Below are 16,260 nucleotides of genomic sequence, written 5' to 3'. Positions count from 1 at the left end.
AGAAGCCATTCTGTGGTACAACGTCGAACGAACTCCTTCAGGGCCTATGTTGTAGATAGAGAAGGATTTAGAAATTCAAGTAGAATGAAGATATTTTTTACGAGATGTTAAATCGTTACGATAGGTAGACACTGACATTGAGATGTCGGCTATGTTTGGAAACCTCTCGAGTTGTAATCCTCCACCTGCTTTCAGACTCCGTGGGGGTCCTATACTCGGAAGGAAGATTTGTTGATGTTTTTGATAAAGACATATGTTTCTCGCAGAATAAATACATAAGATAAGTTGGGTTTTTAAAAAAAAAATCCAAACCTCTGAGAAATCATACCTTGGTGCAATCATATTCATTTTAATATTTGCATACTCGAATATTTAAGTGAAGTGTTTTGTGGTTCACCAAAACGTTGTGGTAACCATTATCATACGCTTGTTCTAGACAGATGAACTCAAGTAATCTAATGCCTCAACGACATACGGTAATTATTTTAGTGATCAGAGATATGCCATTTTGTATTATTTAATTGCCCCTTGAAGTTTATTGCTGTGATAATGTGGGTTTCACTCAAAATAAGGCTCGCGAAAACAAATAAGATTATTTGTTCATGTAATTAGTACGTATAAAACATATGGTTCCCTTACTTCTTTTGTCGAGTGTATTATGCAGAAATATTCAATATTGTGATATTTATACCAACACTAAAATTATGCTTATTTATACATTATACACTATGCAACAAGATGTTAGATATGCCAAATACAAGTTAGAATAAAGAAACTCTAAGTTGAACTCTGGAAATTTCAATAATATGAAGTTTGTTTTTACATGGGTGTTAAAGTTTGACCACGCGTGCGGGGGTCAATTCACACATCCAATCTAACTGTTTAAATAACAGTCATGAATATTTAAATGATTATGTCAATAATTGCCCTAACGATGTAATTAACAAGCTATTCAGTCCGTCTATATTGTATACACGGCCACGACAAGCGACGCCTCCCCTGTTTACCAACAACACTCCCTAGGCACTACGTTAAGTTTACTAACATCTTAGGGCCATAAAGGAGTGATAATCCAATACCACACCGATAGCATAATGGAAATGTGTATTGTTGGTACCCGTGTGTCAGGCTGTAACGATCCCACTTTATTTAATTAAGGAGTTGGGTGGCCTTATTGTCGGTATTGCTTTTGACACTAAACATAATTGTTGGCGTATACGATATTTTTAAATGCCACGCCGGTCAGACCTGGCTGTCAAAATAAGAAAACGTTGACCACTGTCCACTGTTTTCTCATCAAACATTCGTGTTTGGTCTATCTGACAAACGTTTTGTAGGTATTTGTAGTATTTTCTACTTTCCTGTTAGTTATAAAAACACACACACGTGTTGTCCGCCCGGAACCAGACACCTGGGTCCATTCAGGACAAGTCCATTTGGATTAATAGATTGACAAGCCGATCAAAATACAGGTGGGATGAGTAATAAATGGTTACCAGCCCCTCGATTGTTACCGTCTGATCAGTTTAACGTCCTGATATAATAGAGATGGTCAGGGACGTGCCAGGTTTATTAGATGAAGGAAAGCTGAGGACCCGTAGAAACAACACCGACCACCGGTCAGTACCTGAAAACTGCCCCACATGGGATTCAATTCAACATGGCGACCCAATCTTGTGGAAATATGTCGAGACATCTTAACCACTCCACCACCGTGTTCCCAGTATCTTTGTCACGCGAGAGTTTCTGAATAAAAGTCCAAATGGCGAAGATGACTTCATAATTTTAATATCACTCATAGTAGACTGTAATCTTATCAATACCTATCTCATCAATACCCAAACCTGAAAACATATGATATACTAAGGATCGTCTCTGTTAGAAGCTGTTTTAGGGTATGCTTGGTACACATTTCTCTATTGCTACCTAGGTGTAAAGTGTACAATCATGTATTCTCCATTTGCTGCGATTAAAATCAACGCGTAAAAGTGCTTTATTATTCATACTTGATTTACCATAGAGTGCAAAGGAGACATAAATAATACAGACGTAAAGTACAAAAAAGCTTTTCAATTCGTCAACATTTAAATATTCCCTTTTGAGAAGTAGCAATTATTTCCCGGTGTTGTATGTATGTTCACCACTCTTGAAATAGAATGCAATTTTTGTATTTTACAGTGACAGCTTTTGTGGAGTACAATTAACATGCATTCATATATGGGAATCTTCTGGTCTTTACTTGACGAAAGTAACTAACTAAACGTCCATTGTACTTTCAGCTATGACATTTCAACTAATAAATCAGAGAAGGTTGTACAGCTTTAAAAATTGACATGAGAATGTGTAGATTATGTCGTAAAACTTGGAATTAACTTAAAGGCCCTCTACTTTTCCGGAGTAAAATATAAAGGTTTCTTAAAACCATTAATAACTTCAGAAAATATATACCGATGACCTAAAATGAGGTTACAACACCAAACATATGCAAGATTTCCAGTGTAATATATTTAAAAACGGTGGAGAGTCATTTTGCTGTTTTGCTGTCTGGCGCAGTGATACATGTAATCAACTACCGTGCGGTATTTAGGACGAAGGCGGAAAACATAAGACGACCCGCGTTATGTAAATTATCATTTTATTTGTTTTAATTAAATTGTTCAGAAGGTGATGATATATGTACAGTATTAATGATAACTTCATAACTTTTGCGAGTCTACAAAATTTACATTCCCATTTTAGAATTAAAAGCAGTTTCGGAAAGGTAGGTGGCCTTGAAAAGAAGGTGCTGGTATTATTTCAATTTCATTTTCATATACAGCACAACTTTTAAATCGGTCTGAAGGTTTATTTAGCGAACATGTAAATGAATGTAAGAACAATACCTGATGACGTATGTTTGACAACATATCAAGGTCAATAACAAACATTTTAATAAATAAGTGAATGGAAACAACTTAATTTTGTCATGCGTGACAGCTTTTGCACTATTAAATAGCAACTGATAATCCACACAGCAGGCATTGTATACGTATGTTTTCAAAAGAGTGCAATTCTAAGAGTGAATGTTTTCTCGAAGGACTCTTGTTGAGAAATGAAAATGACGAAGAAACAATTAAAATCAATGGCTCTCAAACGGCCGTAGATTACGACCTGTGCGTATTTCCATTACAGCGGTTATTTTGCATACCTAGGTCCAGAAATATATCAATGAAATAGTTTCCGATAGGTCACAGTTTTATATAGTATTATGTAGGTCTTGTTTACAGAACGATTTGATAACAATCTATAGGAGGACATTATTGAGATTTAAGCGATAGTTTAAGACCGCAGCAGTTTTCGCCTATTTTTATAATCAAAAAGCTAGTTGTAAAAAAAATTCTCGACGTCTGCATAATTTAGAAATCGATCAAATTTGATTGCGGATCTAACTCTTTACGAAAGACGAACCAAGCATTGTTTTATCGACACCAATCAGTTCTTAAAGTTCTTGAATTCCTATATTGTATGCATGATTCTTCATATCCATGTTAAAATTGTTTAAAGGCCATAGATTACATATTGAAATATATGAACTATTTGATCACATTTGTGTTATTCTGTATTGTGGTTTAGCATGTAAATTCTGAAGAATAAAAGAAAACTTACCAATATATTACAAAAACAGTACGGAAGCCCGTAAGTGAAACATTCACATGACCCCATATCGTATCCCTCCGGCACGTCATTGCTGTCATAAAATGACGTTTCGTCAGCATAACGTTTTCTCGTGTCCGAGTAATCCATATTGTACGACGACGACTCCATCACGTGGAATAGCGTTTTATCACATAGAATTAGTATTCATATATCCTACAGTATTCAAAGCGTTTGCTTGATCTAGGATAAGGAACTCACAGTTAGACATCCCGTGTGATGGCAACATTCAAACGATCCAGAAGATGGTAAAATCTAATTGCTCGTAGATTGGGATCCGGTATATCCCAGAAACATCTTCCATACACCTTCTGTGGTGTTTGTTATTACATGTATTTCTCTGACCTAGTTATGCACATTTGATTGGCTTTCGAACGATATTGTGAATTTCCCAAAAGACAGAGAAGCATCATCAGCATTGTCTGACTCCATGATAAAGTGTAACATTTTAACGATTTGTTAAGTGGATGCCATCCATGTCACCCATGTGTTTGCAATATTACCAGACGCTATAAGCTTCTCAACACGGATTATCAAGAATTAAACCTTTAACCCTTGTTCAGCTTTACGACCATTTATCAATCTATAGAATAAGTGGCTCAAAAGGCCATATGAACTAATAACTTGCATACAATTTCTTAATTATAATCCCTGTGTATCTAAACGAAGGTAAGGATATGTCCTTCATAGTATAGCATGCATCTCCATGTATTGTTGATATTATAAATAGCTAAACGAACATGAAAGCAAATGCTAGATGTTGATATGAATAATATACGTCATTTAAAAGATATATTCAACATTTTCACCGACGGTAATATTTATGTTGTATTTGTTACTTGTTAACAAGTTAAAAAGTTTGATAAAAGGTACGGTGTATGTCCTAAATACTTTCCAATGTCATTAATAAACACATACCGTGTCACCAAGCGGTGACACGAGTCGAAACACGTTCAATTTCCCGCCAAAGTGCATCTTCATCATAAACGGAAGGTTAATGACAGATATTGCTGTTTTCCTCGTGCCTTTCATGTTAATTCCAATGTATGAATTATTGTTGAAAGTCCAAAGCTCATCACTGGTTTTAGCTTTTGCGAAATGTCATTAATATATCCATTGTTCCTTCATGTCAAACATGCCGCGTTTGCCTTATCAACAGTCATGTGCTCAGCCGCTGTATCCGTTTTGTACATGTCTGCGAAAGGTATTCCTGTCACCTGAATAATTAATATGTGTGAATATAAGTCGGGTCGGTCTAATCCACAGTCTGGGAATATCTACATGTTCGGCTCTTATAGGACAATCAGCGTCGTCAAACTGGAGTCATTGATATTAACTCAATTATCAATCACCATTGATAGGTTTTGTCTCGTGACTTTATGTATCATATTTGATCTATTTCTGTACGACAATAATAACTATACACCTGAATACCTCAAAATAACGTCAGGTGTATAAGATAATTACGACAGGTAATTAAAACTCATATTTGATGTGTTTCAGACAAAGGTAATTCCTGAACCTATTGCAAATACAAACAAATCCTTTTGTTTCAACTTGTATTTCGCGAGTTACCATAATTGCGTTTATCATACGTGTGTATTTTTATGTATACAAGAATAATATTTGATAAATCAAAGAGATGTTTTTTGTAAATTTACGTCAAACATTTGAAGTCTTGTTCTATCAGATAAGTATAAAGCAATGTTTCCTTGTTTACTGAGGTCTTATTAATTACCTGATATGTAAGCATTTTTATTGTTACATTGTATTTATATCCATTCCAGGCCATCACAATAACCTAGTATACACACACTACACCACTGTCATACTGACGGTTATACATACTAGTACACCACAACAACAAAGTTTACAATACAGCATTTATAAACCAACCGCAGGGATTGAACAGCAGATACAATGAATTAAGGTACCTGTATAGGTGATAATCTGGTTATGATATTAAATATGGATGGGCTATATAAACTGCACCTAACCCTTAGGGCCCAGTTGTTGAAAAAGGTGATTATAAATTTTCAAATAAAGATGAAAATAATGTCTTTAGAAGAGTAGCAAACTTTAGAAAAAAAACATCGCCAGCATTACAAACGATGTAATGACAGGTTTTGCAGCAAACCTGAAATTAACATTTTTAACAAATCGTGTGAAAAACCGGGCCCTAGGTGTTATATAATAATTTCAGTAAATCCAACAGTTTGCCCTAAATGACAAAATTGCCAATTTAAAAGTGATATTCATATAAGATACAGTCAGGGTAATATAAGAGCTAGCAAGTTCATAAAAATAGTTAACTGATAAATACACTGAAACACATAACCACATCATAATGAGGTCATAACACGGTGCATATAACTGTCAGTAGTAAGTTTGATATGATAAGCAAATATTGCTGTGAGGCATTAAATCACATACTAGTAAAACATACTTCATCATAAACAGCGATATAACACTAAATTCAGACACCTTATAGATAAGCAATGTCACAGATACAGGAGTGTGCTTATAATTTTCGTGTAAATTCAGACACCTTATACATGAAGCAATGTCACAGATACAGAGTGTGCTTATTTTCGCGTAAATTCAGACACCTTATAGATGAAACAATGTCACTCATATAAACTCGTGTAAAGTCAAACACTTTATAGATGAACAGCAATGCCACAGATACAGGACTGTGCTTATTTTGATATCAGGAGAACTCGTGTAAATTCAGACACATTTTAGATGAAGCAATGTCACAGATATAGGACTGTGCTTATTTTCGTGTGATCTCGTGTGCGTCTACTACCATGACGCCACCAGAATGTGATGTGTGTATGTAAATACTCGACCATTAATACTGATGAATGATTCAGCGTCAACAGAAATAATCATAACCATAACACAATAATGACTGAGCTTCCGGAATCAGTAGATACAGTGGATGTGTAATACTCTTCAGTGATTCCGTCACGGTCTAATGCATGCTTTGTTAAGTATATACAGTTATTGACATTTGTTTTCACGAACCATGTTTATTAGGATTTAGCACTTTGCGATAGATTTGTTTTATGTAGTGTCGACTTAAGCAGTCCTAGATTCACAACTGATATCAAAATATCTGCGAATCCATTCATATTGGTGGTACTTACATCAGCATTGCCTGTTATTCAATCCTACTTCGATTTACCATTGAAATCAATTTTTGTTAGAAGGAAATTGAAAGGAATTCATCCATATCTAGTTTAATGATAGAAAGGAATAGCCTTGTTATTTGTCATACCGAGTTTAATATTGTATGATTGGTGGTACAGGATAGATATTTAGTATCCATCAAAATTGAAGGCAGTTGATCATGAGCAAAACACGAAATATTTTCATACCCTTGTAGGAGTAGGCTAAGTGCTACAAGTATTGGTGATTCTATGTAAAGAAAATGCTTATCAGATTAAAACGAAATTATAAAATCAGCATTGAATTATTAAAATAGATCAATAAATAGTTATCGACGAAATGAAAAATATCCAATATTGAATATTACATAATGTTTATATTTAGTTTTAACTGGTATTCACCCAATTTCATCCTTTATGATATTATCGGGGTAAGGCGTCTGGTAACCTTTTGGACTTTCATCGACCGAGGCAAAGTATTCATATACAACAAAGCATAGTGGGATGTTCATTAAGTACTTTTACAGTCGAAGTTTAGCACTACATAACCTCAGGGTCATTTTCATATTATCGGCGAGACGTTCCCGCCTTGGTTTTCTGAAGTGATGAAAATTTAACAAGGCATGACGAACTACACCTGATGTAAAGATGAAGGGACATGTTCATTTTAAGGTCACAAAACCGTGGAAATCAGTGGAGGGTGACAGTTGGTAAGCTGACATGCCTACCGGCTTTTATTTCTGATCATCCATTCCAGGTGACTGACTTTGCATGAAATTAAAAATTCCTCATACTCTGATACTCCACGGCACACAATAGTGATATCTCATCTGTAGGAGAGATATAATGATAAACTGTTTTTACTTAACATCATTGAACTGGGATAGTTTTGAATCGCTCAAATCTAAATCAGCTTTATATAGCAATAATATTAATAATAGGTCGATCACTGTAATTTATCTTTTTCAAGCTAGCCTCATTTTGTTGTGTGTCCATATATGGTCATATATATGTATAATAATCAACAATACAATGTAATAGTCATACTTAATGACTAAATCTTTGGATAGGAATTGATCCAATGCTTGTTAGAAACTTACATATATGGTTATATCTGACACAACACATGTCTATGACAATATAATCAACCAGCAATATACAGGATAAGCCGTCCTAGGCAGTTGATGGTGTATTAATTATTAAGAAAATAACAACTCATGTTCTAAATCAGATTTCATAGCTTGTACATTAAATGCTGACAATAAAATAAAGTCGCCAATATACAATGTTCACGCAGCATTTATAAGTTTACTCAATTTTAGGATATTATAGAAAATCCCAAATTTCTTTGATATAATTTTTGATCATTTATGTAGAACGAAAGCGTGAAGACAGTACCAATACTGTGTATTTTGATAAGTTTCGATGAAGCAAAATGGAAAAAAATGCACAACGTAAGGAAAACGATGAAAAGGTAGGGAGGAAATTATATCAAAACATTAATATTTCCCAGGTATACATTAAAAATAATATTTCCCAGGTATTTACTGCCCCGATTTGCTTCATGTCAATATGACACAGTGTTATCTGATAATCATATTTTGACTACACCCTGTTACAAACATTGCAGATTTAACGGGTTGATATATCAACATTTGTACTAATTATAAGTCGTGTTAATTAATAGTTAAAGTCTAATACTAAAATAGTATTCTTGTATGTTATCACCTATCAAGATATGCAAATATTTGGGTTATATACAGAACAACGGTTCTCCTACAACGACTATCGAATGCCATTCCGCCAGATCTGTCATTCAGAAATAATTCAAATATTTAAATTATGTATTGTGTTTCGGTAGTACACTAAGTTATCCCAAGGTTGTGTACATAAATACGTGCAGCAGTAGTATTTCGACAGTATTTAGCTTAATATACTATGAAAATATATCAATAATGTCAGGAATGAGTTGAAGATAACTTTCATGTATTATTTAGCTGAAATATTGGATTTTAATGCTGTATTGATCAAAGTCAATTCAGCATTTTACAGATAAAAATAATAGCAATGTTTCCAATTAATGGCTAAGCTGACAATGTTGTTGTCTAAGGGACTCGATCGCATTATACATTTATAAATTCAAATAGCATTAAATTGCAATACACATATTGTGGAGGTCGATTTAGGTTTACAATACCGATAGATATGGTTCTACTGTCCTACTGGGTAAATTAAAGCCGGTATGGCACTTGTTCTTCTACAATATCGCTTATAAATATTCCTTGTTCGTGTAGCACCCAGCTTAACTGTGACAGCAAAGTGTTTAAAGGAGCTCCTTGTCGGCATCCTAATGTTAACATATATTGGACAAGATTGAACTGTTTAGGTGAAGTTCGCACCATGTGGCGGGTGTTCAAAAACGAAAATCATTCATATGGATGATTAATAGCATGTTTAGCTCAAAAAACCTTTGACTGATCCTTGTAGATTTAATAAATAATCCCATTAACTTCAGCGGCGCCATAGACAATATAACGTTGTATATATTTATTCGTGATATTGATATTTTGTGATCTATGAACTAAGCATTATTATATTACCAAGGGTTATTTATCCAATAAGAAACACTACAAACAATAAACAATGTAAATCGAAATGAGACGCCATTCTCGAATCTTCAATAACAAAATGACAATTCCTTGGCATACTTCAATAGGATTCTTAAAATCCTGATAAGAATCGAATTTGAATGGGCAATATGTCTGGATGGACATAATTGAAATTTTCACTTCTTGCACCAAGTCATTAGGGTTGAGAACTAGAGCATACTCTACGAAAATATTATATGTCAACTTCATATTTGGAGGCTGTTCACTCTAACGTTACCACTTTGGCGTTTAGCAGGGGGAGGATTGGTTATACAGACTCTTTGCCGATAGTTTTTCATTAAAAATATTAATTTTCTTAATAAAATGTACTAGACTAGGGTCGACCAAAGTTAACTTTTCTACATACATGAATGATCACATATTAAACCCACCATGAACGACATAAAACACCTCCCCCGCATCGATATGTACCCAAACATTTGTTGTTTTATTAACCAAAGTGTAAGTTATAAATCGTAAACCCTGACACGGGAAGTCTATAGATATCTCCTGGTACGACAGTAATTCACTTTCTCGCGTCAATGGTTCACAATGATGAAATCTATGACGAACATGTCTCTTTATAAAATATGTTACTGACAGGTGGTGTAGGTATGATCCGCCAGTTACATACACTTGACAGTGACAGATCAAATTGACATCTGATAACGTGAATCCAAGCTTCGTTACCCAAGCCTTGGTGATAAAAACTTTTTATCTTTTATATGGTCATTGAATTTACAAAGTAACGTCTTTCATGTGACATTGTCCTGGCGAACATTGGTAAACTAGGAATTAAAAAAGTTTTTACTTTCCAAAAATGGTAAGGCAACCCGTTGACTTCAAAATAACATGAGCTGAGAATGTTCATAACAAAGACATATATGATAACAAAAAATGCTTTAACAAAATAAAGAATGTACAAGTCGATAGCAATCTACTCACTTTAGTTTTGTACGGAAGAGAAGGATTTAAGCAAACCTTTACTACAGATTGTAATTCTTAGATACTGAGTCCTCATTATAACACACGAACCTCGCATTTATTGTCTCACTCTAAATCGTTATCATGGTTAACAAGAACCATGATATTCTACCCACTATGTGAGGGAGACTTGTGTCTATTCAATCGAATAATGAGGTTGGAAAACGTCCTAAATATCGAAATGTTGCTGACAGAACTCCGTCATTGCATTATACAGACCATATTTTAATAATTATCAGACTAAGTCTGGCACCTGCCACAGAACTTAAATTGTTTGTGGATATACTGTACCTCCCTTTGTCGGTAGGAACTGACTAAATTATATAAGATCAACATTGCCACCTGAACAAGTCCTCGCCTGAATACAGAGGACGTCTGCCAAGTCAGAGAAAGGGGGTACACTGTACATGTATAGATTATTACCATATACCACAGTTTAGTATTGTAATTTTTTTATGTTTGAAAATTCGCTGACCATTTTCACTTTCAATGATTGGTATTCAATTATGAACATTTACTGACCTCATTCAACTTTTTTAAGATTCAACTATCATAGGTAGTTTTAGTGTATATGCTATGATAAGCTGTTTATCCCTGTTCAATCTATATACTGATGATGTTAGATACATTGGTAGGTATTGATCAAGTTATAATAAAAAGGTGATCCAATTATTACACAAACATCACTTATCGGTTTTATCTCGTGTGTTGACGAACAGATTTGACAGGTTTATCTATTCAATATTGTTTCACACGTATCGTGTATAGATAGGGAGCGTCAATTGAATTCAGCAGGGTAAAAACCACTTAACAGTATATTACATAACGTTAACAAATCAATACTAAAATGTACACTGAGTGCCAAGGGCAGACAAAAAAGATAATTTTATGATTCTAATGCCTCCGCTGATCACTTCATAACGATTGCTTTATAGGTAGTTCTGAAGTGTAGAGTTGAGAATATAGGATTATAACTGCACTTTCTCATTGTCTGACCTTAGCAAAAACACCGGTAGTGGAAAATATGTATCGTAAAGAAAATTAGTGTCTATTTTAAGAAGTCTCTTTTTGTTTTATTATAGATATATATATCAAATTGATTATACATGCCTCGTGTAGGTTTATAATTCATATCAACTCTTCTCTTTAAATATTGTATCGTAAACATAAAAAATGTTATTTATTTACACTTGTCGTATTGTTATAATACTTACGTTTATTATAAATATGGCCCAATTTGTTTGGAGTGGAGGCTATAATAAAATCAATGCTCTGTTATTTTTAGCTTTCAATTATCGTATAAACATACAAAGGTAACGCTTACATATCTTCAAATGTTGACTACAAAAATTTATTTATAATAAGAAATTTGTCGTGACATGCAATCCATGTAAAAGATTCATGTATTCGTGTGTATAAAAAGGTTTTATGAGATTTTTCATTCTCGTGTACCAGAGGAGAAAATCAAAAATGCAAAATCTACATCCTACAAAATATATTTTTCAAACAGGTGCATCTAATAAAGGAAGCCTGCATCACGAGTGTATTCGGAAGTTACCATCAGGCGGTCATACACGTACCAATAAATGATCCCTAGAGGACGAGTGTCTGTGAGAATATTCAAATAAGCACAAGGTATGGAGTATCGAATTAGGATTGTAAAAATAGACATTCGAATTATATTCTCTCAATTGCACTTGACTGAGACCGAACCCGCCATAGAGTAAATATGATTAAATTTGATACTATAATAGCGCTATCTCGTCCGTAAAACGTCATATGTGTTCTGTATATATTCGTGTTAGAGAAGTTAGTTATCTTTAAATGTAAAATTAGAATTTAAACTTTGACTTCTAATTCATCATTATGTATTCCGTTCTAATTATCTCAAACGATTCAAGGATTAACTCCAGTCTGTTTAGCTGATCTCAGCACTACGTCCCCTTTAGCCATGACTTAAGGTGTGAATGCTATTCTGAATTACGCCTTCACATAAAATGCATCTTGACTTTTATTGTGTTTTTTTCAGGTAAACAAGACCTTGCTTACAAACGAGTAACATTTATGAGGAAAAATCAGCACTATTTCAGTCGCTGATTTACAAATGTATAATTATAAACAGACCAAGATGCAAACACTGGCGCCATTATCAATTAAAGAGTTCCATATTAAAATTAGATTATTACCATTATACTGTAGCATAAGGATGATGCTGTATTATACGTGTTCACAAAACATGATAACTAAATATTTTGATATTTTAACGGGTAGATAAAAACTGGAGCATCAGTTTGTGTGATAAGCAGTGGGATGAGTACTATGAAGGCTATATCTGAAATATCTAACACAATGCTCGTTAAGGACATGACAAGGATAATTTGGAGCGTTGATTTCGGCTAGAGATGAACCCCGTGAATGTAAATGTCAGTTTAAAGACCAGGCTTAAGCAGTAATTCTTTCACTCAATCATCGTTTGTTCCCCATCAGTGGATACATATTACTGTTTTGTGCCAATAACAATTATGATCCCACCACCCCTGACCTTCATCAAGTAGTCACGTGACTACATGTGTGACGTAATGTCTAACTACAAATTACTCGTGCACTTACAACCAAATATCGGCTGTCACTTCGTTAAAAACCTCTCTTGTCATCAGCGTGAAAATGTCATGTCGTTATGTAGACAATCATGACAAGTACACGAAATATGTTATCACTCCTAGATGTGACCTAGATGATTAACTTTCTACACAAACGCCATCTAGTAATGATTACGTCCCCTTAAAGAATGAGAGTTTCTAACTTCTAGGTACTTCAACTACAGTTCTTATGCAAACATTCGAGGTTATTTGGAAAGTGGTTTGGAATCATTTATCTAATTAATTGCATAATATGTAACATATTGATTGGCTACAATTCTGTGTCGAAAGAAAATAAAATTGAATTTAAACTTTGGTTTATGTTATATTCTTATATTGTCTTTACAGATGTACATTTCTAATATTCATTAATTTTCATCTCAAAAGAATTTGAAACAAAGTATTTTTATTTGAATGTTATCATTATCAGTGAGAATCCTTTTCGAAATAGAGTAATAGTCAAAACCCAAAGCAGAGATTACGAGGACCATCAATTAACATTGTCTCTTAAATATCCAGAATACCAGGTAGAGGGTGAACCGTTGAGCCTACAATATTTCTGTAAGTTAATGTTTGTGTACCAAAGACCAAACTATATCCTTACCCTAACGTACAAGTACAAAGTTATTGACACCTAAGCCGATTGTGTAGGAGATATGTTGGAATGTTGACCACATACCCCCGATTGATAAGTACCTTATAGATAAGGTCATTGATATAAACATGCTTGGTGAAATAAACATAGACATGGAAAATTATACAGGTTTTACTGCCCGAAGGTTACTTATAACATCCACCACAGATCTGATCCTGGTATATATTATCATACCCTCGTCCAAATGGCCCTATTGTTCAATTCACAAGACCTAGTTTTTAATAGTTAACTCAATTTAACCCAGCAAAAACTTAATTGACCTTGACTCTCATCATCAATGCATTCAATGGTAATAGAAAAGGAAGAACAGATGCCAAAAGCGTAGACTAGGCCTAAATATTTCAGTATTAATATCCATATCTTTTGTTCTCTCCAGCGACATGCAATCATGAATGAATGTTAGGGCGTATTTCTCTAAAATGGAAACATATGATGCACGAAGATATTCGATTGTTATCCAGAGTAACACGAAGCTAAATTAACCTGAGAAAGCGACAATAGCTTGAATATGAATATCAAAATAAAAAAAAATGACATGTTTGATAAGTTGGCGCACTCATTCACCTTGAGTAATATCTAGAAAAAAAATCAAACTGACTTTCATGGAGTAGTTTTTCATGTCGAACGAAAATCCATGACGAAGGTGTTGTTTTAAAGAGTCTCGGAGACATTGACAAAAACGTTCATCAGACCTTGATTATTTTATTGCTGAAAAGCAGACTCTATTCTCCTACTTGATCAAACGCTAAGTTGGCGTTGACATACATTTAGATTAATTGTTATAAAGAAAAAAAACTTATCCACATTAATGTCATATGATTTTATATTTATCTCAGATGTTCATATTATTGGTTACATCAGTAGATTTGTAATCGTAAACCTCCCACACAGAAACACATCAAGTCATCACAATATGCATCATAATGAAATTCACGCATGATGCTGGTCAAAACGTGTTCATTTTTTACGAGAATAATGTTATTTCCCGATATATTTAACCCTTGATTTTATTACTTCTTAAATATTTCCAGATATTGCAGAGACATTTACGGGAGTCCTCTGTTCAGACTGATGATTAAAATGGCGTCAGATTTTTTCTTTGTCTACGTCCGTTCTACAGCGAAACAGAAATTTGTGCATTGGATAATCTGAAACCTGGAATTGATTTTTCCATTTATTTACGGTTCCTATTTTGGGGATAATACCCGAAGTTTGCCCTTTCTCATTAACACTCTCGATCTTGAGAGAACTCGATATTCGTGTATAAAACAGTGAAATTACAAGAATTAATTATCCACGTAATGGAAGTGTCCAAGTACCAGCAATTAGTTTGGACATTCTAACAATTATACATGTACCTTACACAGATGCAATTAAACAATTTCCTCAACTGCTAATGTGGTGTGTTTATTATTCTAACAAACAGAAAAAAAATCCCCAAAATTTCGATAAAATCCAATACAGCTGTACGCTTAGTTAAATGTATTAAATACAAATCAAAGAGCGTAGGAGTTTCCTCCGCTTGATGCTTTAATTAAGATTTAATTTTAAAAGCTTTTTTCTCTCAAACATTACCGTATGTTGCTGGTATCTTATCCATTTTCTTTCGATGGAGCAGTCTACACTAGACGCTGTGCCAACAGTAGCAATTAACAGGAAATTAATCTTCTCTAAAGGCCGCCATTATCTCCATCCAGTAGTGATGGACGAGCCATCAGAGGAGAGGGGACCAAGGTTTTTGAATGAAGGTTGGTAGTACGTAAATTATGGTTATAGTGGACACATGGTAGTTGTGGACGCTTACGTCGTCAGAGAGGTGAAAGAAGAGAAAGATGACAAGGGAAGAGCACGAGTAGATTGAGATGGGAAAGGATAAACAGGTTGGAGCAGCCAATTGCCCAGGAGAGTAGACAGAGAGGGAAACATGGTCAAAAAGACAATGGGATACCACAAAGTCCCCAGAGGAAAGATTTTAAAGCATGAGGCCGTAAGGTAGAGCTCCAGTGGCCGCCATGGGGAGTGAGGGGTAGTTATGAGTAAGCAGTGTATATATAAATATATATGATAGTATGTGTCATTTTTTTGGAAATATGGATGACAGAATGAGAGAGTAGAGCACGTTGCTGGCTTGGTTATTTCAAATGTTGTAAAACGTTTCGTTTCGCAAACAATGTCACGATATACAGCGTAGTTCACCTACTCATTATTATGGATAGAAACATTGATGTGTTCTGCTGAATATGTATGAAGTCTTAAATAACCGGTTTCTATAATATCAAGTCACATACAAGTCTGTACCCGTTGTTAGAACAGAATGATAATTAACAAAAATAAATTAAGTGCAAACAGTATTAGATAAATCTTCAAGAACTTCCTGTTTTACATCCTCATATGCAATATCTTAACATGAAAACGCCCTCGGGCGATTAACACAGTCTCCAGTCACATACGAGCTAGATTACAGAGGC

General features: G+C 34.4%; 1 protein-coding gene across 2 annotated transcripts in view; it reads right to left on the bottom strand.

Moving 5' to 3' along the window:
• LOC138331890 (uncharacterized) overlaps positions 1–16,260 on the bottom strand; it is an 87,130-nt gene that overhangs the window by 54,142 nt on the left and 16,728 nt on the right. The window contains exon 1 of one of the 2 annotated variants that reach the window (XM_069279747.1): positions 3,646–4,954. The exons of the other annotated variant lie outside the window; for it this stretch is intronic. Coding sequence (XP_069135848.1) covers positions 3,646–3,804 — 159 coding nt within the window. The 5' untranslated portion in view covers positions 3,805–4,954. Of the gene's footprint in view, positions 1–3,645; positions 4,955–16,260 lie in introns of those variants that run through there. 2 annotated transcript variants of the gene reach the window in all.

The sequence above is a fragment of the Argopecten irradians genome, chromosome 9, assembly GCF_041381155.1.
Source record: "Argopecten irradians isolate NY chromosome 9, Ai_NY, whole genome shotgun sequence".
In the NCBI taxonomy this organism is placed as follows: Eukaryota; Metazoa; Mollusca; class Bivalvia; order Pectinida; family Pectinidae; genus Argopecten; species Argopecten irradians.
Note: the sequence above shows the minus strand (reverse complement) of the source record. Positions and strands in the feature narration are given on the sequence as shown.